The 26,568-nt window shown below is 50.4% G+C and overlaps 2 protein-coding genes across 15 annotated transcripts; one reads left to right on the top strand and one right to left on the bottom strand.

Annotated features, from left to right (window-relative positions):
* Positions 1–2,270: 2,270 nt before the first annotated feature.
* LOC121113398 (basic proline-rich protein-like) lies at positions 2,271–3,762 on the bottom strand. The gene is made up of 2 exons (XM_040704149.1): positions 3,752–3,762; positions 2,271–3,222 (listed from the first exon to the last, which is right to left on the bottom strand). The coding sequence occupies exons 1-2, from the start codon at positions 3,760–3,762 to the stop codon at positions 2,271–2,273; spliced, it is 963 nt and encodes a 320-aa protein (XP_040560083.1).
* STEAP3 (STEAP3 metalloreductase) lies at positions 2,505–22,654 on the top strand. 14 transcript variants are annotated; one of them, XM_046943773.1, is made up of 8 exons: positions 2,505–2,574; positions 5,038–5,220; positions 7,958–8,395; positions 11,590–12,073; positions 12,526–13,053; positions 14,244–14,408; positions 19,493–19,713; positions 20,165–22,654. In XM_046943773.1, the coding sequence occupies exons 4-8, from the start codon at positions 11,591–11,593 to the stop codon at positions 20,244–20,246; spliced, it is 1,479 nt and encodes a 492-aa protein (XP_046799729.1). In that variant the 5' UTR covers positions 2,505–2,574; positions 5,038–5,220; positions 7,958–8,395; position 11,590; the 3' UTR covers positions 20,247–22,654. The 14 variants fall into 14 exon arrangements, with proteins under 14 accessions (XP_046799729.1, XP_040559593.1, XP_040559590.1 ...); XM_040703659.2 differs by lacking the exon at positions 5,038–5,220 and having other exon boundaries at positions 8,256–8,395; XM_040703656.2 differs by lacking the exon at positions 5,038–5,220 and having other exon boundaries at positions 8,142–8,395.
* Positions 22,655–26,568: the final 3,914 nt, after the last annotated feature.

Here is a 26,568-nt window from a genome sequence, read left to right as displayed (position 1 = left end):
AGCCCCCAGGGATCCCCACAGCCAGGTCCTACCCAACATGGACAGGGACCTCATGGCTCAGGGAAACTCAAAAAGCTAGAAGCATCTCCCACGTGCATTTCAAAGACCAAAAGACCAGAAGGCAAAGAAACAAAGGCCCCGGTTTTACTGTTTTGAATAAGCAGAGTTTAACAGGAGAGCAGATGCTGTCCATAGCTCGCTGCCATCAGGGATCCCAGATTTCCAATGAGAAATCCATGGGGGAAGCAGACATCACTTTGGTGGTTCACAGGGATGCACCCACGCTCAGACCCATACCCTGAGCTGCCACACTGCACCAGGAGCAGGAAATTTGGGTACATGGTGTAAATCCCTGCAAAAACCTGTCTGCATGGGAAGAACAGCCCCTTCCTTACTGCGGCGCTCGTGGAAGCTCTGATAATGAGGAGGTTCTGGTGTTCTGGAAATCAAAGTGATTTCTATTCTTTTCTTTAATTAATTCAGGCTTTTATCTATGAAAGTGGAGATGAATTAAGGCTCCGCCCCGGGCAAAGAGCAGCCGTGTGCTGTTTTGGGCATGGGGAGCCTGCCACAAAGGGAGCTGGTTGGACCACAGCGGTCCAAGCCGTGTATTGCAATTCACCCACACAGATAATGAACAGAAACCAACCCCGACACTGTTGGCAAGGAGCTGCCTGGAAATGATGCTCGTGAAAGTAAAGCTCCTTTCAACTTCCCCGTTTTACTCTCGGTGTTTTCTCCTTTCCCTACTAGATGGCGCCTGCGGACAGGCAGCTCCGGGCTGAGCATCGCAACGGGTCCCCAAGGAAGGACCGATTGATAAAATACATATTTTCTCCAAAAAGCCACACAGCTGCCATAGGGATAACTGGAGCGGAGCCGATTAGTGGCAGGAGTCCATTCTCTGGCAGCACTGCGTTCATGAACCGTGTTCTCCCATTGACCTCTCCAAGGGATGCCAGCGGCCCCCGGCTTGGAGGGCGACCCAAAACGGAGCAGGGTGGGGACGGTGGCAGCACTTTTTAAGCTCCTAAGTGGTGCCAGGGATGAATTAAGGGGCGCCAGGGTGTGGGTTATCCTGTTGGGCACCTCTATCCCAAGCATCCCCTCAGGTACCACTTGGGCACACTCAGCACCGCAGCCCGGGTGGTTCACCCAGGGCAAAAAGGACACCCAGGATGAAGCATGCATTATCTCCTGCACGTGGATTTGGGGGAGGTGGAAAAGTGGAGGATACTTTGGGGGCAAAAAGGAAAAAAAGAAAAGAAAAAAAAAAAAGAAGAAATGTTTACTGTTTTAAGAAAAGGGAGTGAAATCACAGAAGTCAGCGGATCTCAGCACTTTGGGATAAAGGGATGTCAGAGGAGCGGGTTCTGCTAAAGGCAGAGATAGGAACTCACTGCAGCAGCTCACGGAGGCTGCAGGAGCTCTGAGAGTGGAAAGGAACCAGATAAAGGGAATCTCAGTGACCTGGGAGGGAATGGCATTGACTGAGGGCTCTATAAATAAACTAAAAGGGCAGGAAAAGGTCAAATGTGTTCTTTACATGGTCATAGAATCATAGAATGGCCTGCGTTGAAAAGGACCACAATGATCATACGGTTTCAACCCCCTGCTATGTGCAGGGTAACCGACCACCAGACCAGGCTGCCCAGAGCCACATCCAGCCTGGCCTTGAGTGCCTCCAGGGATGGGGCATTCACAGCCTCCCTGGGCAGCCCGTTCCAGTAATGATGCAGGACAGGTAATAAGATCCTGAAAGTACGGCAGACTTCAGTGATTTCTTCCCTTGAATCCACACAGAACGCCGGCCGTGGCATGGCAGTCACGTCACCACGACACGCACAGGGCAGCTGGGCGCCTTTATCTGCTGCTGGACAGTCCCACAGCCCGCACCGTCACCTGTGCCACCTCCTCAGGACGGCGGGGGCCCCCGAGATCAGTTTGGAGAGCATCAGAGCGGCGGATAATGCCATTCCCAAAGATGCTTTCGGAAAGAGACTCCCGGGGAAGGGGCGGGTGAGGGGTCGGTGGTAAATCCCCGCGGCTCTGACCGCGTTATTCGCCCTCTCTCTCCCGGCAGCGTGGCACCGCGCTGCCGCAGGGAGCTCCGCGCCGTCGGGGCGAGGCCCCTTATCTGCCCCGCTCCCCGCTCACAGCCCCGCGAGCAGGTGCACGGCCCCTGATAGCACGGCCACGGCCGCACCGAGCCGCACCCTCCATTAAAACGAAACGCTCGCCGGCTCCGAACCGCCCTTAGACGTGGAGAATTAAGGACTCCTGTTCCGAACGGCTCCCACGTCCGCCGCGGTGCCCGGCGCTTCGCCTCGGCGCGGGGGCTGCGGCGGGGACGGGGCCGGAGGGTGCGCGCTCCGCATCCCCCGCTGCTGCGCCGGGCCGCGGTACGCCGAGCCGTACCCCCGGGGCGTGCCGGGCCGGGCCGGGCCGGGCAGGCCGATCCGCACCGCCGGCGGCACATGGGCAGGAGGGCGGAGCCGCGGGCTGACATCAGCGCGCCTCGCTCGCCGCCAGCGGCCGCTCCGTTCGCCCTCCCGCTGCCCGCCCGGCGCAGAGGTGAGTGAGGGACGGAGCGCCGCGCCGAGGGGCTGCTGCTCCGGGTGTCGCCGTGCGGCTCTGCCCGGCGTGGGGTGGGGGGAGCGGCCCGGGGCCGCGGGGCCTCCGCAGCTGTGGGTGCCGGAGCCGGGCGCCGGGTCGGGGCGGTGGGGGCGGCCTGGAGGGGCGGTGCGGGGCCGGGGGCTGTGCGCGCACAGGCGTGGGTGGGTGGCGGGGAACGGGGCTGCAGGTGGCTGCCGGGGCGGGAGCTTTGCAAACGCTCCGTGGAGATGAATGACTTCTTCCGGCCGGGAGAAATCGGGCGGTGAAGCATTAAAAGAGAAAACATCCTGGCCGGGGCCACGCGGGCCCGCAGGGGCGAGCAGCGGGCGGCTCCGCCGCTTCAGTGCCCCCGGGGGGTTCCTAGAAGAAAAAAGGGTCGGACGCGCTGCGCTCTGTCTGCTCCGTGTCGCCGTGCCGCGCAGTGACAGCTGTGACGGAGTTGGAGGGGTGACTTTGGAGCGGGGCTGCCCCGTAGGCGGGGTGGTCCAGCGCGGGCCGTCCCCGTGCTGTGCCCGTCGGTGGGACAAACCCGCAGTGGGGACAGCTGCGGGCAGAGCGCCGAGAGCCCCACACCGCCAGCCCAGCGCCGCAGGTGGAAGCGGTGCGCTGGAAAGCGGGAGAGAAACCAGAGACAGCGAGGGGGGAACGCCGCTCCTCCGGTATCAGTGTCCCTGCAGGCTGAGGAGATGGAGGGCTAACAAGATTGAGCTACTTTAAGCACTTTAGATTTTAAATCAGGCTTAGGTTTTCTCCTCTTTTAAAATCCCATTTGCTATAAAACAAAGGTACGGTAATGCGGGATCCAATCCTCAGTGCGCGGATTCGATTTCCTCCGTAATTGTGGAGCAGGCAATGTTGGTGACTCAACGAGTCCTTGTTTAAAAAGAAAACGCAGCAAGCCCCGGGAAAACGTGCTTCTTGAAAGCAACATTTGTGTTTGCTTTGCTTTTTACTTTTGTTTGCTTTGCTTTTTGTTGTTAGGAGCTCTGCTTTGGCTGCGACCTTGCAGCGCTACGCCCGTAAATGAAAGCAGCTTCAGATTCAGGGGAAACACATTTTTTCCGGTGGTGGAAGAATTGGGGCAGCGGAGGAGCTCTGAGGTGTGAGGGATGGGTGGCTGTGGACTTTAAGTTACTGCTTCTCCATAGGGTCGTTTCCCCTGCAGTGGGCCGCAGGGTGCTCCCCATCTTCAGCTAAGTGCAATGTAGCTTAATTGAATGGATCAAATGTTTGGAAAGCAGTGATGTGGGAGCCAACATCCCATCTCAAAAGCCCTTTGGGTTTTCCAGAGCCCAAATCAATGGAAGATTTTTAAGAATTTGGCCGAGGTTTCGGGAATTCCTGAACTCCTTCCATCTTTTTCCAGGTCCTCAGACTTCCAGAGAGTCTGAAGCCTGGATTTGGTAACACTTGCATTTCAGTTTAGTTCACAGAATCACGGAATGGCCTGGGTTGGAAGGGACCTCAAGGGTCATGAATCTCTAACCCCCTCACCACAGGCAGGGCCAGCAGCCTCCCCATTTAATACTAGACCAGGCTGCCCAGGGTTGCCCCATCCAACCTGGCCTTGAACACCTGCAGGGACGGGGCATCCACAGCCTCTCTGGGCAGCTGTTCCGGCAGCTCACCACTCTCCTGGTAAAGAACTTCCCCCTGACATCCAACCTAAATCTTCCCTCCTTCAACTTAAAACCATTTCCCCTCGTCCTGCTGTTATCTACCCTTTCAGAGAGTTGACTCCCCTCCTGTTTGTAGGCTCCCTTTAGGTACTGGAAGGCTGCAATGAGGTCACCCCGCAGCCTTCTTTTCTCCAGGCTGAACAAGCCCAGCTCCCTCAGCCTGACCTCGTAGGGGAGGTGCTCCAGCCCTCTGATCATCTTTGTGGCCCTCCTCTGGACCCTCTCCAACAGCTCCCTGTCTTTTTTATAGTGGGGACCCCAGACCTGGACACAGTACTCCAGATGGGGCTTCACAAAGGCAGAGCAGAGAGGGATAATCACCTCTGCAGCCTTTGCAAAGATGTCCTAAAGAGTTCCCCACAGACCGTGGTCTGCTACTATGTGTCTGTAGGCCAGGCAGTGTCAGTGAGCTCCTTACTGCAGGGATGGGCGGCAGCTGGGGCCCTGTGAGCACCGTGCATGCCTGGACCAGGTTTCTCTTGTGCTGCAGAACTCACCGGGCAGTTGTTGTGTGCTGCTGCCTTAACCGGAGGCGTTTCCTCCCCAGATACCTCTGTGCCCATTGCAGCTGCTCTGTAGAGAGGTGTGTCTGTGGCACAGCATGGATGTGCCTGAAGGGCACACAGTGTGTTCAGGCAAGGCAAGGGCCGGGCTCACGAGGCAGCGTGATCTCTGTAGGCACCGTCCTTTGTGCTCCTTTCCCTGTGAAGCCACCTGCCCTCTTCTCTTGCTTTTCCTTCAGTTCCTCCCAGAGAAGGTCCCAACTCTTCCTCCTTTCCTGTTGGCCTCATCACCCACCTGAAGGAGTGAGGGAAAATAAATGGAGATGTAAAACAGCTCACTGAAACTTCCCAGGCAGCACTGATTCACAGCAGGACGTTAGCAGCTCGGTGTCCCTAAAGCAAAAAGCACCAAGGGATGACAGGTGAGATCCCACGTGCTTCTGCTGCAGCACTGGACAGGCTGTGCTCCCACAGCAGTGAGTTGGCACCGGCCTCGTGCTGGAGGTGTTGGGGGTGTTCTCTCCCCTCCACCCCAAACCACCCCCTGAGCCACCCTCTGCCCCTGTGCATCCTCCGAGTCGCTGCGAGAGGCAAAGCCAGAGGGCATGCTGATCTTGGAGGCCCTTCTAACAGGTGGCAGCAGCCAACCCAAATATTGTCATGTGCAGGCAGTGCAATTCCTCTGCGTCCTTTCTGGAAAGCAAGACGTTTTTGAACAGCGGGGCCTGGCAGCTCCTTGGGGGGCTGCTGGGCTCAGGGCTCACCCTGCTGCTCTGCTGCAGGAAGGGGAGAGCTCAGAGGTGAGTGAGTCACTGTGAGGTAGTTGTTAGCATGGTAAGAGCAGCGAGGAAGCGAAGACCCCAAAAGAAAGGAGTAGAAGCCATGCAGGATTCTGCTACAGCACTTAAAGTTGTTGTCACCTGTCCTTTGGTGATAAGCTGGGGAAATAACCTTCTTATTCAGAGTCACATCTGTCAGATTAAGTTGTGCGTGCTGTGTCAGCATCGGCGCTGCTCCACCAACACCTCGTGGTGCTTCAGGTTTGTGCTCCCCGTGGCCTTAAGGTGAGACCTCCAGGCTTCCCAAACCTCACATTCCCAATTTCTGAAGTCCTGTCCCAGTCCAGGTCCCCATCAGGCCCCTGCACACTGTATCAGTGTGGCAGCACAGTATCTTGGTGCACCAGAAGTTTGTTTTCCTGTTTGGTCGAGCCCCAGCCAATACTGTGGATGGGTGATTCTTCTGCCCAGCATCAGTGTCGCCCGTTTAACCTCGCCGGGCTGGTGCATTTCTATAGGAAAACTATGGCCAAAGTGTCTGAGTTGGTGTGGGAAATGCAGGGCATGGAAAATTCTGGGAAAGCCTACGCTTTCCCCTGTTTTGAAACATGTTTTTGAGTTCTGGTCACGGTGAAGAACGTCCTGTGGTCAGGGACGTGCCTTTGGCTTCCAAACCCAACATCCTCAGTATTTAGCAATGATTAAACCAGAGGGGGTATGGAGTTCGGGGGGGGAGGGGGGTTGGAGGGGGTTGAGGGGGGCTGGCAGCTGCGTTGTCATCAGCAGGCAGTGGTGCAGGGAGGGACGTGCTCACTGTGGGTGACACAGGGGAAATGTTTGAGAGAGGGGCTCATTAAAGACTGGGACGAATTGGAGGGGAGGTCAGAAAGAGCAGGGCGTGCGCTGCCTGTTGGACTGACCGACCGCACGGACAGCGGGTGAGGGACCGGCCAGGCAGCACAGCGATGGGGTTATGGGCACGGCACAGCAAGTCAACAGCGCTGTGTGGTTGTGCAAAAGCAAACAGCGTGCTGGGAGGTAGGAGCGGGGAGAGGGATGGGGGTGAAGCACGGTGCGATGGTGGGGGGACGCTGCAGCGCTGGGACCCATCAGCAGCTCTGTTCCCACCACGTGGCCAGGGACAGCCTCAGCACCCAGCAGTGCTGCCCCAGCAGACGGGGACCTGGGGCTGCCTCGGGGCTCTGCTGCTGGCATTTCCTCATTCCCACAGCCTGGCTGGCATCCTAGGGAGGTTTGCGACATCGCTGTTGTGGCTGAAGCGGTACAGACGGTTGGTTTATTGCTTTTGCTGGTTCCTGGTTTGCACTGGTGGGGAGCTAGCTCTGTCTGCTTTGGAAGGAGAAAACGGAAAAGAGGTAGCAAGCCTGTTTTCCCCTTCTTCCCTCATCTGTGAGCTATTCGCAGGGCAGACTCGTTATTTCCAGTCAGCCTGGACAAGACTGGGAGAACTCCTGGAGTGTGAGCAGAGCTGAGATTGACTGGCTTTGGATAAGCCTTTTTCTTACTTAAATCTGTGCCAATCTCAGCAGGTACATGGTACTGGCTGTGCTCTTTGGAGGGCCTCTCTGGGTACGGCAGACTTACGTGCTTTATTTCCCCTGGAAACAAAACAGCTGTAGCCAAGACATGAGTATTTTGTATGCACAGCAAGACCTGAGCAGAGACTTCAGGTGCTGAATGCATCTCTCCAGCTGCGACTTCTTGGTGCGTCAACTCCATGGAGAGCACCAGGCTCTGCAAACAGGAGCTGCAGGGCATCAGCATCGTGGCCAGCACAGGAGGTGCGAAGGTCCCTGCATGCAGATAGATGGCCTGGGGGCAGAGGTCACCCCCATCCCTAGAATATGGGGGGGAACCATACTCCATGCACTGTCTTGCTGCAGACAGTGGGACATTCCCTCGTTCCACACTGGTGCCCATCAGAGGATGCAGAAAATCTCGCCCTTTATCTCAGATAACTCCCAACACCGAAACTGAAGCCCTGACGTGGCTCTGTAAGGACGTGCACCGCAGCTGCTCAAGGCTCAGTTGTGGTCAGTCTAACCAAAACCTGACCCCAGGGGAAGACACAGAAGCGGTTATTCTAGCCGAGGTGCTGCCTGCTAAGTGTGTATGTGAGCTGAGCTCAGAGATGAGGTTTTGGGCAAACGGGTGCCAGTTTCGTCGTGCTGCACAGCACCATGGCAAGGAGCTCCTTATGAGATTGCTGCCATGCTCTTCAGCGCAGTTCAATTCAGTGATATGCTTAAGACACCTTAGTTATTGGACCTATTACAAAACCAAGTTACCTTTTATCTGATAAACCTGAATACTAAGGCAGAGAAATGGATCTTGATTATGGGTTTTTTTTTTGGTCCAGAACTGAAGCAGAGCCCGTGCCATGCCTCCATAGGGACAACCTCGCTCAGGGTTTACATGCCGAGCACCAACAGCGAGTTACGGGAACCACGAGGCTGTAGTCCTCTGCCCAGAATAACTGACAGGGTCCTGTAAAGGTGGTCTCGTTGTTAAACAAGTGGTCAGGGATATCTGGGTCTTCCCAGGCAAACTTGCTGGAGCCCCGTTATCGCTGGTATCTCAGTCCCTGTGTCTGTGGAAGGAGGATAACGATGGCACCAGCTTCCCAGATAATGCAGTGGGACATTATCTGAGTGCAGATTGACGGCGCGGGGAGTGCGGCCACACCTGGAGGGGCTCCTGCAGCAGCTCAGCCCGGAACGGCCGTCCTGCTGGAAACCACTCCGAAAGCTGTGTTTGCCTGGCACCCAGCCTAAGCTAACAGCCTGCCAAGCCTCAGGTACAAAACATGTAGACTTATCCCTGCTTTTCTTCTGCAGAGCCCTCCCACCCTCTGCCTGTGCAGCAGAGATTTGACTGCTTCGGTTCACCCGGCTTTTGTCTGTCTGATCCCATTCTGCTTTCTGTCCTGCTTTGCTGTGGTGCCTGCTGGAGTGGAGCTCCTGATCTTGCTCGCTGCTATTGTACTGCAAATAATACAGCCACTGAGATGCAATAGGTGAACCACACACAGCAACAGGCACGCTGGATGTGGGCACAGCATCCCCGTGCAGTGATATAAGGGTGTCATTAACCATCTATCTGAAGGGCGGCTTCACACTGCACTTGGTGTTTTAATTACGGAACTGCTGCCCGGTTAGGATTGAAGCTAGTTTGCTTCCACTGTGCTGGGCTTTAAATCATCATGCAGCTTCCTTGCTAAGACACCGCTCTCCTTGAACTCCGTGTGCTGTAACACAGCAGGGGTACGGTTTCCTTGACAGGGAAGATCGATAAATGAGGTTTATCTAATGCTGCAGTGCTCAGGCTGTGTCTGGCCTCTGCGGCCTTCCCCGTGCTGATGGCTCCTCTGCCTCAGGGTGACGTGGCAGTAGCATGGCCCCCTGGAGGGGCTGGTGGGGCCATGGGGAATAAGTGGATACCCCAACCTTGGAGACGCTTAAGGTAAGGCTGGTTGGGGCTCTGAGCACCTGATGGAACTGTAGGTGTCCCTGCTTATTGCAGGGGGGTTGAACCAGATGGTCTGCAAGGGTCTCTTCTGACTCAAAAGATTCCATGATTCTATGAAGTCCTGTCACCCCGAGCATTGCTTTCTGTCCCAATGGCCAGGAGCCAGAGATGTCTCTTTGCTGCAGGACATTTCATGCACGCAGGTTGCTGAACAGCAGAGGGTTGTGTAGGCAAGAGAGGTGGTTAAGCTAAACAATAGTGTGGGCCTTAGAACAAATAGCTGTGGCCATGAATACACCTAGGTGGAGCAAGGAGGTTTCTTAAAAGTAAAGCAGTGTTTTTGATAAAGCATGTGATAAGCAGGAGCCAAAAAAGAAAACCCAACATCTCTTCAGACAGAGCTGGAGTATTTACAGTGGGCTTTTGCAGCCTGTCCGGTTATAGCTTCACTGCATTGCTCTTCAGTCTGGCTGGGATGAGGGCACAAGGCTTGGCATGGACCTGAGCTCCATCTGTGGTCTTGCTTCTCACATAGGGAAATCCCAAGTGATCTTGCCTCCATCCTCATCGAAGTGTTTCTGTTCTGTGTTCAGTGTATGTGTTTATAGTGTTATGTTGTTTTGCAGTGACTGTGGTCTGTATGGCCTATGCCTAATGCAGGGGTGTGTGCACGGGTAGCAGCCTTGATAGACCACTGACGCAGTCAGCCTTTGGGCACACAAGCCCTTCCACAGGCCTGGAGCAGAAGCAGAAACCTTCAGGGTGAAATCAGAGTAATGCTCTCTTACCAAGCCCATGAGAGGAAGGTGGATGATATATAGAAAGCAGACAGAAAGTGTTATTAAAGGGGAAGAAAGCATGCCTCTCTTTGGCACTTGGTTTTCTTCTACGAGCACTTCTTCCATGTACACACCTTAAAGGATGAGATGGATGAGATGCCTCTCTTGGTGAGAAATCTCCCCGCTCTGCCCCTCGGCTCTCGAGTGTTTTTAACAGAGTTGCAGCTCATTAAAGTGTACTCATAGCACTTTTTATGCCCATCTGCAGCCCTTGGCACATGCCAGGAGTACATGCTGGTGCTTGGGCACTTTGCATGAAGGATTGCAAATTGCTCGCAATAAAAATTGGCTGTCCTAAACAGTTATCACACCCAAGCTTGATCTTCTCTTTGTCTTTCCCAAATCGCTTATGAACATGTTGGAAAAACACAGATCTGTGGGGAAATCCCATGACAACCCATTCCTGTTAGGAAAATTATTTATCCTTACCCTTTGTTTCTCATTGGTAACTATTCATGCAGAAGCGCCCTTCTCTTTTATACCTTTGTTGCTCCAATCCCAGAAAAGCATTGGATAAAGAGCATTTCCAAAAGCCTATGATAAACAAAACCCAGTGACCAGGTCACTCTGTCTGAGTGGTCACCCTCACTTTGAAAGAACTGTGCCAGCTATAAAAACTGTACTCTGCCAAAACCAACCTCTCTCCTTCCCAAATGTGTCACGAGCCTGTTAATGCTGGTCTTCATTACCATTTCTACTAGCGTGCCCAAATCAAAAGCCAGGTGTCCTGGTGGGCGAGCTCCCTGGGCCACCTCCTGAGCCCTTTAAAAGTCTAGTGTCCCTTTGGCCATCTGCCATTCTTTAAGCAGGTTTGAGTTGTAAGTGACACATCATGGGAGCAGCCTGGCAGTTCCCTGATTGAGCTCCTCCAGACCTCCAGGCTCAGCTGGTGTGATGCTGTTCGTTTTATCGATTTGCTTAAAGCCTCTTTGTGGCCTCAATATCTAATCTGCTATGGAGAGCAGAGTGTTACAGGGCGAAATTCATTAATGTTTGTAAAGCTCATCAAGATCATTCATGAGCAAATCCCATCGTATTTTAATACTCTTTTTTTTAATGTCACGAGAAACTTCTCCTCATTCATTGAAGAGATGAAGCAAACAGACCCAAATATTGGAACAGGCAAAGGCCACAGCTGTCTTCATTTACCACTTGGAGGACACTTTCATTCCACCTCAAACTCCCTGCTTTGATGCTGCTCCCGCAAATGAAAAGAACCCCGCGGCTCTCCCAGCTGTGTGCCCAGAGATCCCCACCAGGGCTTTTTCCCTTGGTCCTACAGGGCTCCAAGAGCTCCCGTTGCTGGTGGCTGTGCAGATTGCTCTGGCTTTGCAGCGTGAGATGCGAGTAAGAACAGCAGAGGATGGCTGAGTGAGGGTGTTTGATCACACAAATGGGAAAATTTGCCCCTAAAACCATTTCTGTCTTCATGGCTTGTCCCCCTCCAATGGTGGCTGGACGTCACTGCACTCATGCTGGTGGGTTTAGTAGATGGGTCTGGGCTACAGGGACCCAGCGCTGTACATCTACAGTTAGGCATCAGGGAATTCCCTCCTTCCCAAAACCTCATGCACTTCTATTCATGCGGCGTAAGTGGCATTTTCCCCATGACTGCAGATGTGGTCTGAGTTTCTGCGAGAGCTTCACGATGAATTTGCACTTCCCCTTGTTTTTTTTCTGCCAGGATGTCTGGAGGAGACATGGCCAAACCCCTCCTTGGCCACAGGAGCACGGAGGGTGACCCCAGCGTGGTGCCTGCAGCTGGCCGCACCATCGGCGTGCTGGGGAGTGGGGACTTTGCACGCTCGTTGGCCATCCGCCTGGTGTGCTCCGGCTTCAAGGTGGTGGTGGGCAGCCGCAACCCAAAGCGCAAAGCCTGCCTCTTCCCTCCTGCAGCAGAGGTCACCTTCCAGGCGGAGGCGGTGAAGAAGACGGATGTCATTTTTGTGGCGGTTTTCAGGGAACATTACTCCACGCTCTGTGACCTGGCTGATGTGCTGGCAGGCAAGATCCTGGTGGATGTCAGTAACAACACCGAGATCAACCACCACAAAGAATCCAACGCTGAATACTTGGCCTCCCTGTTTCCAGCCTGCACTGTGGTCAAGGGCTTCAACGTGGTTTCTGCGTGGACGCTGCAGTCTGGTGCCAGGGATGGCAATAAGCAGGTATTGCTTTCTTCTGAAACGTGCCATATCCCAGCTATTTCAGCAGCTGAGGTCTGACATCAGTAAATGGCTTACAGAGAAGGGGCATCAGTACTGTTTTGGGCATCCAGAAAGCATTGCACGGCTTGCACATTTCTTTGATCAGAAAAGAAATACCCCGCTTACTCTATGCCTTGTAGTCCCTGGAGTCTCTGTTTAGGTGAAAAATATCATTTTTAATTGTCTCTCTATCTAAACACAGCCGGTAAAGCAAACTGCTGGTATGCATAAGAAAGAAAGCCTGTCCAGGAGAGAGGTCTTTGGCAACCACAGTAAATCCCCATCAGAAAGTCTGCCAGAACACACGATGCTCCATGACCACATAGGCTTCCTGTAGAGCAGCATCCCTCCTGCCACACTCATTCCCACCACTTGATCTCTTTGCCCAATGTGTATCTTTCCATTTGTTGCAGGTTCTGATCTGCTCCAATAGCCAAGAAGCCAAGCGTACTGTTGCAGAAATTGCTCAGGTCATGGGATTCACCCCTGTGGACATGGGCTGCATGTCCTCAGCCCGTGAGATCGAGAACATTCCCCTGCGCCTCTTGCCAGCCTGGAAAATCCCCATCTTTTTGGCTCTGGGGCTCTTTCTTTGCTTTTTCACTTACAACCTGGTGCGGCAGGTCATCCACCCTTACATCAGGGAGCAGAAGAATAAGTTTTATAAGATCCCCGTAGAGGTGGTCAACACTACCCTGCCGTGCGTGGCCTACGTCATGCTGTCTCTCGTCTACCTGCCCGGCGTGCTGGCAGCCTGCTTGCAGCTCTACTACGGCACCAAATACAGGCGCTTTCCGGACTGGCTCGATCAGTGGCTGCAGCACAGAAAGCAGATCGGCCTCCTCAGCTTCTTCTGCGCAGCCCTGCACGCTGTGTACAGCCTGTGCCTGCCCATGCGCCGCTCCCACCGCTACCAGCTGATTGAGACGGCCGTCAAGCAGGTAACGTTGGCACCTTTCGGTCAGCACCTGTAATGATCTTGCAGGCACATCCAGAAGTTGGGTAAGGGGGCTTCATGGCCTTTGCGTTCACTTTCCAAAGGATTTGTTTACGTAGAAGGTGTGTCCTCATCACCACGCGCCTCCAGTGCTGTAACAAAATAGCTGAAGAGCTGGGCATAGTCTAGGGGAACAAGGAAATGGGAAAGTACCCTATTGCCCTATCGAGGCTTTCAGCAGTGTTTATCCAGCGATTATATCCAGAGATTGCTACACCTTCAGGCAATTCAGCTCTACAGCTCCGCAGTGCCATGGAAGAATGTGATTCTGCCTTCTTTTGTCCCTGGCTTCTTGCTGCTCTTCCCTGCCTCCTTCTGGGATGGTGCAAGAAGCTCTGTGTTGCCCAGAGGTGAACCAGATCAAGGAATTGCCCCCAAACCTGTCTGCTTTCTGTGCTGGGATGTTTCCCAAGTGCTCCTCACTGCAGCCACCCAAGCACTTTGTCTGAGCACAGAGGCATGGAGGCACCTGGGAGCAGGACAGCTGGTTCTGGGAGCAGTGCCTGCTCAGAGCATCCATCAGATGACATCCCCAGCCTCTCAGTTCCAGCCTGGCACAGCCCCTTCTCAATTGCTGCAGTCACACATTAATTTCAGGCAAGCATCCTGTGTCCATTTCCCCTCTACCTCCTGTGTTCTAGCAACATCTTTGTTTAGTAAATTAAGCCCATTTAATGGGCTAAAGAAAATGGTTCTAAATGTTGTTCTCTGCCATGAAGCATAAAACCCATCTTCCTTTCCATTAGCATGAACAATTTTCCCCACTAAATGCACTTAAAATGAAGGTTATTAGGAGACTACTGCATATTCAAGCATCTGTATTTGTTTTCATGGCTTTGAACTGACTTCTCATCCAATTATCTTTCCAAATGCAACTCTGGGGCTTGCTGCTGTGGTTACAGGCTATGGGAGCTGCGAGCATTGAGCACTTCTTCCCAGCAGGCTGCAGATCTGATCCAACTGGGACAAATGGCAGTGGCACCTCCCAGAGCAGAGGCCAGTAGCACTGAAGGTGGGATTAGGAACCAGTGTTCATCCAGGAAATCTGCTTCCAAAACCAAAGTGAACACACATAAAGTTCAATTCCTCTATTCCTACGAGCTCCTTTTTAACGAAACTTCATTGTCATGCCAGGCTATGGAGAAGAAGATGACTATCTGGGTAGAGGAGGAAGTCTGGAGGATGGAGATTTATATCTCTGTTGGAATTATTGCCCTGGGCTTGCTGTCGTTACTTGCCATCACCTCACTTCCATCCATCGCAAACTCTCTCAACTGGAGGGAATTCAGTTTCATCCAGGTAAGGCTGCCATGTGCCAATGCCAGAGAGTAGTTCTGCAGTCAGCCAGTGTTAGGGGCACTCTGCCACTCACCCTGGAGGACATCTCAGGGCAGCGGGACAATGGTGCTTCCAGGGAGTCACACAGCACTCATATGCTCTGCTGCGTCTCAGGGAAAGGAAAATGTAATGCATCATGTGCATCCACGTGGAGCTTAGTGGCAAGCTTTGCATGAATGAGTCTTTAATGTGCTGGTGGAATTTCTTTCTCACCCTGCTTTTAACAGTGCTAGCTAGAGATCCTGAGCAGAACTGCTATGGGTTTGCCTGTGTGATGCCCCCTGCAGAATTCTCTGGGATTTTTCCCCCTCACTCTGTGCCCATGAGCAGTGCTGCATTCATACCTGAAGTCACACAAAGTAGAAAGCTTTGCGGCCATTTAGAGAAGGCAGCGCTATTCCATTCTGTATGGGAATTGCTAAGTCAGGGCCTGAACCAATGATTGAGCACCTGGTGAAGGGACACAGCCAGCCCTGGGAGCACAGGTGAATTGCTTTCACCTGTGCAACCAGAAGGGATGGAACCAGGTTCCACCCCTCCCTAAGCCTCATTTAAGGACTGGCTGCCCCAGGGAGAGGATCTCTATGTGGAGATCCCTCCTTTTGGAGTATTTGGCAAGCCCTGATCCTTGGGATGGGTAAGCAACTCTTTTTTTTTTTTGCTTTAACTGGATTGTGACCATCACCTTTTTTTGAGCGATTTAGAATTGATTATCTGCCATCACTTTTCCCTACACCTTCCATGTTCATGATCCCCCTGGGAGCAAGCTGTGATGGGGGTGCTGTGGGGAATCTGAAGCAGGCTGCAGAAGGCAGATGTATAACTCCTGGGGACAGCCACTGCAGGACACAGATCTGAATGATCAGTGAAGGGCATGTCTTCTAAAAAGTGAGTTAGGAGTGTCTGGATAGCTTTTCTCTCTCTCAGGTTGCCCAGTGGTTTAGGCACCTTCTTCCCACTTGCAGGGATGTCCAGGCTCATAAGGCCGGATCTCCACAGCGACCCAAGTAGGGTTCCCAAACCCTCAACCCAACGGCTGCCACTCTCAGTGGTACATACAGAGCAGGACTTCAGGCTAACAGGAACAGCAGGAAAAAAACTTCAAGTAGCCCCTGCACTTCAGAGCTCATTTGGGAGGCCAAATTCCCTGGAAGACACTCACCTGTCGTATCACATAATCCTAAAACCCATCGTTAACTGTGCTTCCTACACAGCTGCTGCTTACCTTGCACCAGGCTCCTAGTGATGCTGCAGTGCTGCCCAGCATGCACAGACACCACAGGTCCCCCCACGCCTCCTCTGCAGAGCCCCTCTGCACGCTTGGGGGTTGGAGTATGCAGAGTTAGGGCATGCAAAGGTGGATATCCATCATTCATTCTCCCTTGCTGAAGCACTTCAGCTGCACATAAATAATTCAATATTCATTAGAGCAGGATTGAAGCCTGCTCTCCCACAGGTGCCCTGATCTCCAAGCTAGTAAGTCAGTTCATCTCTTTTTCTCTTCTCTTGCTGTGAGCTGTTGAGTAGTTATTTACAATGCATAAAGAAGCCTCACCTGGAGAGCCTGACCTCAAGAGATTGTCCCTTGGGGAGAAGGGAGACCTGGCTTTAAATCTCTCTCAGATCAGACAGCAGGAGCAAATTTAATTCTCAGCTCTGCATTTCAAGGGAGCACTGCAGCCACTGGGACATCAGATAAACTCCTTTCCTGGCTTAGGCATTTCCTACCAGGAATCTGAAATGAAGGGGAATACTTCCTTACAGCCCGGAATGAGGCTCTTAAACCTCCACCCACTTTCCTGGTGGGTGCTGCTGCTGTGTCATGCAACGTGTATGGTATCTTCTACTAGCGCACATTCCACGACTGTCCCTTCCGCCCTTTGCCATCTTTCCCTGGGTCTTTCCAATAGTATGTCAGCTCTGGCACCAAGTATGTGATGCTCTGCTCCAAAATAGCTCCTGGCTGCCCTATGCAGCTCCTGGCTGGCTTAGGGCATGGAAAAATCACTCCTACCTATTTCTGTAGATGTGGGGAGAGGCATGGCAGCACAGCACCAGCTCCCAGCTGATGACGTGCAGGAGATGCACGGGTGGCACTGTGCCCAAGGAGAGGATTAGAGGCTCTTAGCATGTTAGCTTCCAGGTCGGGCATTGCTTGTTTGGTTTTTAATGAGGAATGTTTTAGATGGCTTTCTCCAATAAGTTGGTGATGCCAACTTGAAGAAGAGCAGATACATCTGCTGTTCCCAGGTGCTTGAGGGTAACATTCACATACAGCAACTTGACTCTCCCTAAATTAATGCACAGCGACACTGCAATGTAAATACAAGGGGTGAAGAACAAGGCTGTACTCTCAAGCCCTGGGGATGTCCGGCACTTGACCCTATTACAGCACATGAGAGGCGTCGTGGCTAGTTGTGAAAAAGGAAAGACCTGGAAAATGCAGAGCAGAACAGTCCCTGCTGAGCATCTCCCCAAAGCTGCAGCTGTTTGCTGCCATCTCTCTTGAGGTGGCTGCTGTGGCTGTTGGTGCTACCCCTCCCAAACACATCTGAGTGAGGGCTGGGTCTTGCTAAAAGCCAGGAACCACTCTGATCCACTTCCTTACCTGAAGTTTCCCACACCTCATGTTTTCCAGCAGCACTGTGGACACCTTTCAGCACCATGGAGTACTGCCATTCTCTTAAAATACACCTCTGTTGCTTGACAGGCCAACAATCACACTTGGGTTGTTGCTAAGGTTTTAAAGTAAAACTGGTTTTTTAGTAACTCCTGCACATACATGACTTTTGAGCTAGCAAATACGGCTAGCTCAAATCCAGTATCCAGTTTTGACTAATTGAAAATAGACAGGATCTCAACACTAGGTAACAGGAACAATTCATATGCAGTTCAACTTACAGGAGAGATTTTTAATGTTCCCCAGTGATTTACAAATCAAATCTAATTGGCAGAGAAGTGCAAATGCATATGATTCCCTTTATCTCCCCACCCTGAAAAATCCTCTTGGAATTTGAAGGTTGGGTTGACCTGATTTCCTTCTTAGCTCGCATGCATACTGCAGGATACAAAGGATCTGTCATCAGTTGCTTGTAGCCCTGCTGATGATGAAGCGAGAGCCGGCTTCCATACGGCCATCAACTCTACAGGACTAATGGTAGCAGAAGTCAGAAGCCTGTGTGGGTTAGGAAGGTGCCTTTTGCCTTGGATGATGCACAGGCATTTATAAATGAGCCACTTGTAACAGAGTCACCTTCACTGATGCATTGCAGCACTGCAGGATGCTGAGGAGAGGTGGGAGAGTGAAAAATCAATCCCGAATGGGCAGTGCAAGCTAAACCTGCAGTAGAAAGATCCCATCTTCATAGAGCCATCTCTCAGGGGGCTTTACCACCTTACCTCAGGCAGCAGCCCTGAATTCCCCATGCTGTGACAGCGTAAGAGCCCTGCTGGCCCCAGGGAGCCCTGGTTTGTGTCACTGCTCTGCTGTGAGGAGCTGCCAGCACTGTGTCCAGCTGCCACCTGCTCACCTGCACGCTTATTGCCAATTAGCTCTTTGTTCTGTGCGCCCTGCTGCTGTGCACAAAGGTGGGTCACTGCACAGCTCTGACACTTGGTTGTCTTTTGTCCTACTAATTTCCACTTCTGCTTTTCCCTGGTGCCAGCAGCAGTTGAAAGAGACACTGTAGAGGAACGAACTAATTATCTTCAGTTTTCTGACACCTCTGCCATCCGTGGAGCCCCATCTGGACTGTACCTGAAGGCATTCTGCACCCAGTGCCAAAAGCACCTGCTGCCCTCAGCCGTCACTCCTCACCTTTCCCCCAGCCCTGCCTTACAGCTGTGCTCTGCAGATCAGCTTCCTGCTGGCACCTATGGCCTCCTCCCAACCAGGGGTGTTCCTCCTGTTGGAGAGGAGCTAGGAGTTGATAAATGATGGGTGAGCCGTGGGTTGGTGCCCACTGTTGAGAGCATTACCTCCTTCAGCTGTGTGGTATATCCCAGCAAACAACTTCATTTTCCAAGTGAAGCAAATTTTGACCCCATTTGGGCTTGCTTTGGGCTGAGGAATCAGATATGGCTTTTGGGTTGATGTGAGCTTCAGATGATGGGGCTGCTGCTGGCTCTGGGAATGACCTTGAGAGGTGCCGGTGCATCACAGAGAGAACAACTCCCTAACTTAGCAGGGCTTATGGACACGCACATGATGGCTGGAGAGGTGCTGTAAAAGTGAATTGCGTAGATATGGGGCGTACTTTAGAGATCTTAACTTGTCTGCCCAGTCCACTCAGCTGTTTCAGTAATTCACTCTGAAGGGTAGAGGAGCCTTGATCTAGTTTGTTGTTAATGACACAGTACACATTAAAAAGTTATCTGGGTTTTAAAATGGCTTGTCAGCCATCAAAACCAGGAAGAGATGTTCTGAAGGAAGCAGTTGTCCAGCTGACAATGTGGATGACAATGTACTACATCCATGCTTTTCTTTGAGAATATAGCTGGTGGCCCTTAGGGAGGGCTCGGGATGAGCTCAGAGCCACCGCCTCTGATGCAGGTAGGAAACCACCAGCAAGGGGACTGTAGTTTAAAATCCCCCTTGAGAATACTCCTCGGCATTCTTGGAATATTCAGGCAAAATGTCGTCTCTGTGGATGCTTGGGAGCCACGGTCTCAGCTGAATATGGGTCACGTTCTGGTCTGCAGAGCAAGGCTACATCCTTGCTGTCTCCCACAATGGACAAAAGGCTCCTGACTCCCCATTCCAAGGACTTAGTCCATCATACAGACTCATAGTTTCACTCACAAACCAACACCCATCTCTAGGACAGGGAAAGAAACCCCTCAGGGCCGTTGCTCACCTCCAACCAGAATGCTTCTATCTTGGCATGCTGCAGTTTTCCTGTAGGCGATAGCTGGTTTCCAGTTGCATTTTATTCTATCAGAGAAACACAGGAATACTCACTGCTTTCTCTGTGCTGCGTACTCTTACAGGGGGAAAACAGGCCCAAGGTCCTCGGCTGACTGCTTTGTGTTTCTCTTCCTTTTAGTCTACCCTGGGATTTATTGCCTTGGTCATCAGCACCCTGCACACCCTCACATACGGCTGGTCGAGGGCCTTCGATGAGAACCAATACAAGTTCTACCTGCCTCCCACCTACACCCTCACGCTGCTCGTCCCATGCACTGTGATCCTAGCAAAAGTCGCCTTCAGTTTGCCCTGCATCCAGCACAGACTCCTTCGAATCAGGAGGGGCTGGGAGAAGGGGAGGTACGTCAAGTTTGTCCTGCCCAGTGCAACAGGGGAGTATTCGAGTGGGGAGACCTCCAGCAACGTCTGATGGAACCCCAGGGGTGGCAGAGGATTTCAAAGCGCTATCGACATTTCTATAAAGGTGTTTCTTATTCTTAAAGATATGTATGTTTTGGTATAATTATATTGTGGGTAAATAATAAAATCTGGTGACCTTAGAAAATGGACTACCATGAAACTAGTTTAGGCAGTGGTATTTAAATTATATTGTTGGTTTGCTAGGACAAATATTGCCTTAAAAATCACTGTGAAAGCTGAGCTAGCAACACTAATATACAGGGAAAAGTGATGGATTCTGTCACTGGAGATGCTGGTTGGCAACTCCACAGCAGTACTTCTCTGTTGCTTCCTTATCTACTCTCATGAATGTCAATGTTTTTGTTCTTTTTTTTTTTTTTTAAATATGAAGAAGCACAGATTTTCTGGGCTTTTTGACAGCAAAGACATCCTGCTTCTTGAGCGTCTGGATCAACCTAAGCACTGAGCTTTAGAAACACAACTTGTCCCTGGCTTTGGTCTCCTTAATGAAGCAGCCATGTAAGCAGAACAATATCCCTGTTATGTAGTGTCCGTACGTCTTAGTAAAGGTATCCAAACCTGACAACAAATCCAAGTATCTGCTTTCTCAAATACAGACAGCAGTTCTGGTCCAGTAGGCTATACCTGGTGCACGTTTATAGGCTGCAAAAATAAACCACCGTTGCTACCAGTGTGAAAGCATTTGAAGAGAGGGATGTCCCTCACACCCACGCTCCCCATCTGCACTGCTGTCTCTGAGATGACAACTACCGCTGCTATATGTTCTGTTTTACTAAATCCATTTCAGGCAGTATTTGATGGAAATAAAGTGAAGAAGAAAAATGTGCCGCTTCCCAAAGTGTCATGGAGAAAACCAAAGCCCTGCATCAAATAATAGTTTGAAGCTCTTAGAAATCATTGTCACCTGAACACGTGTGCTTAGACAACAGAACAGCAGCTCTAAAACTACTGGCTTCACCAGCAGTGATAAGGTCTTTGAACTGTCTTGCAAAGGGACCGGTGAGTCTTGACCACAGCATGAGAATGCACTCATTCTCATGCCCATGAGAATGCCATGCACCTTAAGAAGTCACTTACTAGACCACAAAGCACGTATCAAATGCTTTTCTTCTGACTTCACACACACTTTGAATGAGGTCCAGGGCAAGAATTCTGCCCTACTTTCCTTTGCTGTCTTTCACTTTCTATTCCTTCAAGCTCTTGCTCTTTATCAGAATAATTCTTTGGGTTTTGGAGATCCAAGTCATCCATATAAAGGATGGACAGCCATTCTCAAAAGCTCATTTAAAAGCAAGCAATTGGGATGACACAAGAAGACTACCTCAGCAAGACCAGACACAAGGACATGGGTGGGATAGCCTATTTTCCTTGCAGTTAAGTAAAAGGCACCACTCAGTGTTCTGCTTTGCTTTGAAAAATGTCATCAAATGAGGTGTTGGTTGTGGGACCAGAAAGCATCTTTTAAAAGACCAGTTAATACAAATGGGAAAACAGGGATCAACTTTGGGGTGCATAAGCTTTTCTACGAGCCAATACTGCTCTTGTAAACTGGATGATTTGTTGGCAGAGGAACTTGAAAATTCCCTATTTAGCCTTAAATGATAACAGTGAGTAATACTCTCCAAGTACTGCTCAAGCTGCCAGTAATGACATCGAGGGGTTTTACGTTTTGCATAAGGCTTACAGTAAGGTCTGCAACCACCACCTCTTTTCACTAAGCAAAAGGAAATCGACATTGAGGGAAATGCCAAGTTTGCATAATCAGCTGATTTTTTTATTATTATTATTTTTGGCAACACAGGGAAGGGACGCTGTGAAAGTGTCCCTTTCCAAAAGCTGCTGTTATTCAGGTTTCCCCATCCACCCCTGCAGCCTCACCCAGATCAGCACCTCATCGAATCACTCACCAAGCAGATTGATTGTACAGCACTATTTAGTTGTGGATGAATGGTAGGCTAAGTTTCCACATGGATTTGATGCACTTCCACATGAGTATAGTTCCACCCACTCCAACATAACTCATGCTTGAGGGAAAATTGGATTCAGCAAGCTTCTCTTCTGTTTCATCATCAAGCAAAGTCAACATAAAAGCACAAGTTTGCACATTTTATGTTTACAATAAAGTGTTCCAATGTCTTTTTTTAAAAAAAAAAGCTAAGCTGCTTTTCACATCCTTAGGTCAGGCAAGACAACTGCCTGTTGGCCAAACATAGAACAGGAAGGAACAAGCATTACACAGGCTTGCAGGCTTTGTATTCAAGGGGGAAGGTGTGGTTTTATTGCGGGATGCTTCAAGGCTAAAGACTCACCATTTTGCCCTGCAGAACAAGGGTTGCACTTTAGCTTTACATACACAACTTTCACACCCACGTGTCCTTCCTATTGATGGCAAAGGGACGGTTTTCACAAGCAGAAGTGGAGCTGGGCACTGGATATACTCACGAAGCAGCACGGTTCTTTCCAGTTTGATGCCAACCTGTGACAGATGAGCCAACTCAACATCCCCACAGCTCCATGGCACCTATAAAAAGATCCATCCCACTGCTCCAGGTAACGCCTGCGCCAGCCAGTCACTGTATCTTTTGAAGACTGAAACCAATTCCTCTTGTGATTCAGTGAGGCTAGCTTAAAACTTCTCAGTGAATTGTTTTTATACTTAGAAATGCTCTGCATATATGCACACACACAAACATATATATTGTTGCAGAGTATGTGGCTGGAATGTAAATTCTTATATTTTTATTTTCTGTACTGCCTACAATGTGCCTCTGTGATTTGTAAGAACCAACTGAAGAGCTGTAAGGCCAGTTGTACTGGTCTCTATAGTTACATAAAAGATATTCTGAACAAGTCTATAAAACTGAACTCATTTGGATGTTTTCACCCTGCTCCAACTAAACAACACCATTACTTCAGTGGCAGAGAATAGGGGGATTGTGTGCAATGTAATGACCCAGAGATAAAACACCCCAGCAGGTAGATTCTTGCTATCAAGCTAAGGGAAGGTGATCCTTGCTGTGACCCAGTATGCCAAGGCCTGTATTACAGAGCTGCTATGCACATGGGAGGCCACAAGTGCATACAGACCTATATTTCATGACACAAGGTTAGAGGTATTACACAGCAATTGCAGCACTGGGACAAAAATAGCTTCATTCAGTAAACTGAAAGTGCTGTTGATACAGAGTTCAAGGGAGAGGGAGATCCCAATGAGGTTTATGAAACTGGAAAGGAAAAAAAAAGGAGTTTTAACACTATTATTTTGTTCTCCGTTTCTTAAATCACTTCCTCACAGAAGTGGGACGCCAGATCAACCAACTTCTGGATCTGCAGCATTGCATTTTAATGAGCTAATTTGTAAGTTGATTTTAATGAGTTCATTTAAATTCCTGTACAGAAGCTTAACCTCTGCAGGTATAGCTCCCTCACTCCTTCTGGTTTATAATGCAAGGCTTTTAACAGTGCAATTGGTTTCTTGCTCTTCGGGGATTTACTTACAAAGTGATATATCAAACTCCAGTTAAATCTTTAGGGGAAAGCAGCTGCTTCAGCACCTCTGTACAACGCATTTCCTCCAGGATCTCCAAGATGGCGGCCACCCCTGTGTGAGCTGCTATGGGGAACAGCAAAAGACTGGTAAACCCCTGAGCTCAAAATGTCCCTCACTGAGCCCGTGGGATCTGCAGACCGTTTTTCAGCTTTGAGATCTGTTAGAAGGGGACAATTTTCTTTCACCTGTTCATTGCACCTTAATAAGAAGCATCAGTTTTTCAGCATTTCTGCACAGGCAGCCAGGCCCACTCTGAAGCTGAGTGGGCAATGCACAGCAGGAAGGTGCCATCTGTGACAAGAGACAGCTCTTGTTGGCAGAGCGTGCAAAGGAGTTTCTTCTTCAAAGCCTAAAAATAACTTATGTACAGCCAGGCAGAAGGATCACATAATACAAGCCACAGTATTAGAGGAATCTTTCAAAGACTTGAAGTGGAACTACAGCCATTCCCCTAGAAAGATAATCTGCTTTAGATTTAGAAACCTCAGCAGTGGGAGATCTACCACAGCTGCTGTTCAGCTGGTTAGTTATTCTTGTTATCTGTTTCCCGTACGTGATCTGCAATTAGCTAGCTTCAGCTGCTGCTGCTGCATGCCAGCCTGCTGGCTTACAGAGCTATCCACAACCAGAAGGCTGCTTGTACGTAGCTGTCTCAAAAACAAAGATACAGTGTGAGATTCGAGTCTGCTTTCTGGAAGACCAGGTTCCTTCCATTTGGGGATGGGGAAGCACGGAGAAATTGCCACAATACTGTTAGGATACGAGGCTGCCACTTCTAGGTTGCTGCTTTGACTCTAAAAGCAACAGATGTGCTCCAGTTGGGTGGATGCCAAATGCATGCACAGAGCCAAAGGTGTGACCTCAAAGTCTGGTACAAAAACAGACTTCTGCCATACCTTCCACTTAAATCATCTCGATCCATGAAAGCAGAGAGGCTTCCCAAACTGGCCCTTAAAGATTATGTTTGAAGCTTAGAAAAGACAAAGAGGAAAGTAACACACTCTGAACGCGATTTCTTATGCTGGGCTGTTGGCCCTACTGACTCTCTGGAAAGCAGAATTAAACCTTCCTGTGATGTGAAATGAGAGCAGACAGACGTGCTCTTGCAGTCCTTGCTGACATTCCTGGTACACAGCAGTGTGTCACCACCCTCACCAGAGGGCAGAATTGGACACACAAAGATAAATTCTATTCTTAACCTACGCTGTCATACTGAGCTCTTGAATGTGTTCAGCACCCACAGAAACTCTCACTTCTGGCTTGTTTTAGGCCTACCATGAAGGGAACAACCTATTGCTAGCAGAGAAAGAGGAAGTCAGCAAACAGAAAATACAATCCATTATCTGATCAGAAATATCCTACCTACAGGCAGACACGAGTTTTATGCTCCATCCTCCCTCCCCCCCCCCACTGCATCACCAACCCAAACACCCACCCACCTCTGCTCTCAGCCATCTGCCAGGCTTCAAGGGGAGCTCTCAGCAAAGCACAACCAGGTGCTGTGCAGGAGGAGAAGTGGGAACAGCACCTCCCAGGCACCCTGCCCCGCACACACAGCGGGCACCCTTCCACCCAGGCAGCATCTATGCACGCTTCAATCATTCAAAGCATAAAGCTCTGCACAGTGCTTGGGTTTGGGCTCCAAAACTCGTCTCCCATCTCAGCTCATCACAGCTCAGAAAGCGTGGCACAGTGTGAAGTTCTCTTCCTCCCCTGCCCGACAAGGAATAGTAAGAGCTTAGAGGCAGAAGCATGGAGGACACATTTGTCGTGCGCTTAAGCTGTGTTGCTGAAGATTTTTTGCTCTGTTTTGCACGTGTGTCTGTTCCGGGTGGTTTTCCTTGTGTTTAAAAAAAAAAAATGGCATATTTAAAGTCTACTTTACAAAACCTCAGCAAATTAACGCTGATCTTTTCCAGACAATTCCTCAAATGAATGTTCAGCAAATGCCTCCTCGCAGCATGCAAAGATTTAGACACGCTGGAGCTGGCTCTGCAAAGGATGCTCTCTAACAAGAGGAATTTAAGCACTGATACCAGTTCAATTTGCCGCTCTTTGATTTTAATATAAAAAGGAACACTTTCCGCAAGGAAAGTCTCGGCTTTCATCACCCGAGCCCTAGCACAGGCTTTTGCAGGCTAAACCAATTCACAGATAAGCACTCCTCCTAAATATTCACTATCTCTTGGCTCACACGGGTTCTGGAGAATGAAAGAACAGGCTGTGCTGACATCTGGTGGCTTTCCGTGCAGTCAGAGGTGGTTTATGGCAATAGGGCCTGGTTTTTCACTGGAGTTTTGCACCTCTCATGCAACCTCTCTCCTGTTTCCTTCTAAAAGACAAAGCATTATAATAAAAACATGTTTGTTTTCACTGACCCGTGGGCAGTGCTGTCCTGTGCAAGTCCTTTCGTAAAGCAACAAAAGAGCCTTTGTTGTGTACAATTGGCTACAGCGTAGAGAAGGTCTCTTCTTCATTTCAAAGGATATTCCATCATTAATTTAAAGAGGCACATTCACTTCCACAGAAAACACTGCTATTGCACAGCACTAAACCACTAACATGCTGTAAATAAGCAGAGATGGCAGCACGAAGGAAGGGGAAGTGGCAGGGAAAACAAGCAAAGTGTGTCTGCTTCTCCAGCATCGTGGTGGGAAAGTAGATAGCAGGAAAGAGATCAGCGTCTTCTTAACACGAAGAGTGGCAAAATTACCTGCTGGCCATATTTGGTTGATTCATTACTCATTAGCAAATCCTTGCCCTGTAGTAGTAGTACTAGAAGGAAATCCTGGAAGGAAGATCTGGTGCCAAGAGGTGCCAGTCAGCAAGGCTGAGCTCAGTCCAACAAACTGTTCAATAAGCAGAAGCGTGCACTTGCCTTAAGCATTTTTAATGCCTCCAGCCAGCTGCCAGTGCCTCTAAAGCCAAGATCGTACCAGTCTTACGAGACCAAGAATGAGTATCAGATGTTCTGTTTTCTCATTCTCGTTCTTTGAACGTTCAGGATTTCTTAGCTCCCAAGGACAGAGCCCACAAATGTCCTGTCGTCGCTCTGTCAAATGATGGACTGTGACCTGCAAGTTCATTTTCAAGTGCACGATCCATGGGGATGTGCTGAATACTCGCGATGAAAGAGAAACATCACAGCTTACAGCTTATCTCTGAATCAACTCTAAGAACGTTTTCATCAGATAAAGCAGCTCCCCAGCTTTAACGGTGGTGAT

The sequence above is a fragment of the Gallus gallus genome, chromosome 7, assembly GCF_016699485.2.
Source record: "Gallus gallus isolate bGalGal1 chromosome 7, bGalGal1.mat.broiler.GRCg7b, whole genome shotgun sequence".
NCBI lineage: Eukaryota > Metazoa > Chordata > Aves > Galliformes > Phasianidae > Gallus > Gallus gallus.
The sequence above is the reverse complement of the archived record's forward strand: the minus strand, read 5'-3'. Positions and strand labels throughout refer to the sequence as shown.

Coding starts and splice junctions, on each gene's coding strand:
- STEAP3 (XM_040703655.2), top strand. CDS start 11,591: ATGTCTGGAGGAGACATGGCCAAACCCCTCCTTGGCCACAGGAGCACG. Junction 14,409..19,492: donor GGGAATTCAGTTTCATCCAG/GTAAGGCTGCCA, acceptor TCTTCCTTTTAG/TCTACCCTGGGATTTATTGC. Junction 19,714..20,164: donor AGGGGCTGGGAGAAGGGGAG/GTACGTCAAGTT, acceptor TTAAATATGAAG/AAGCACAGATTTTCTGGGCT.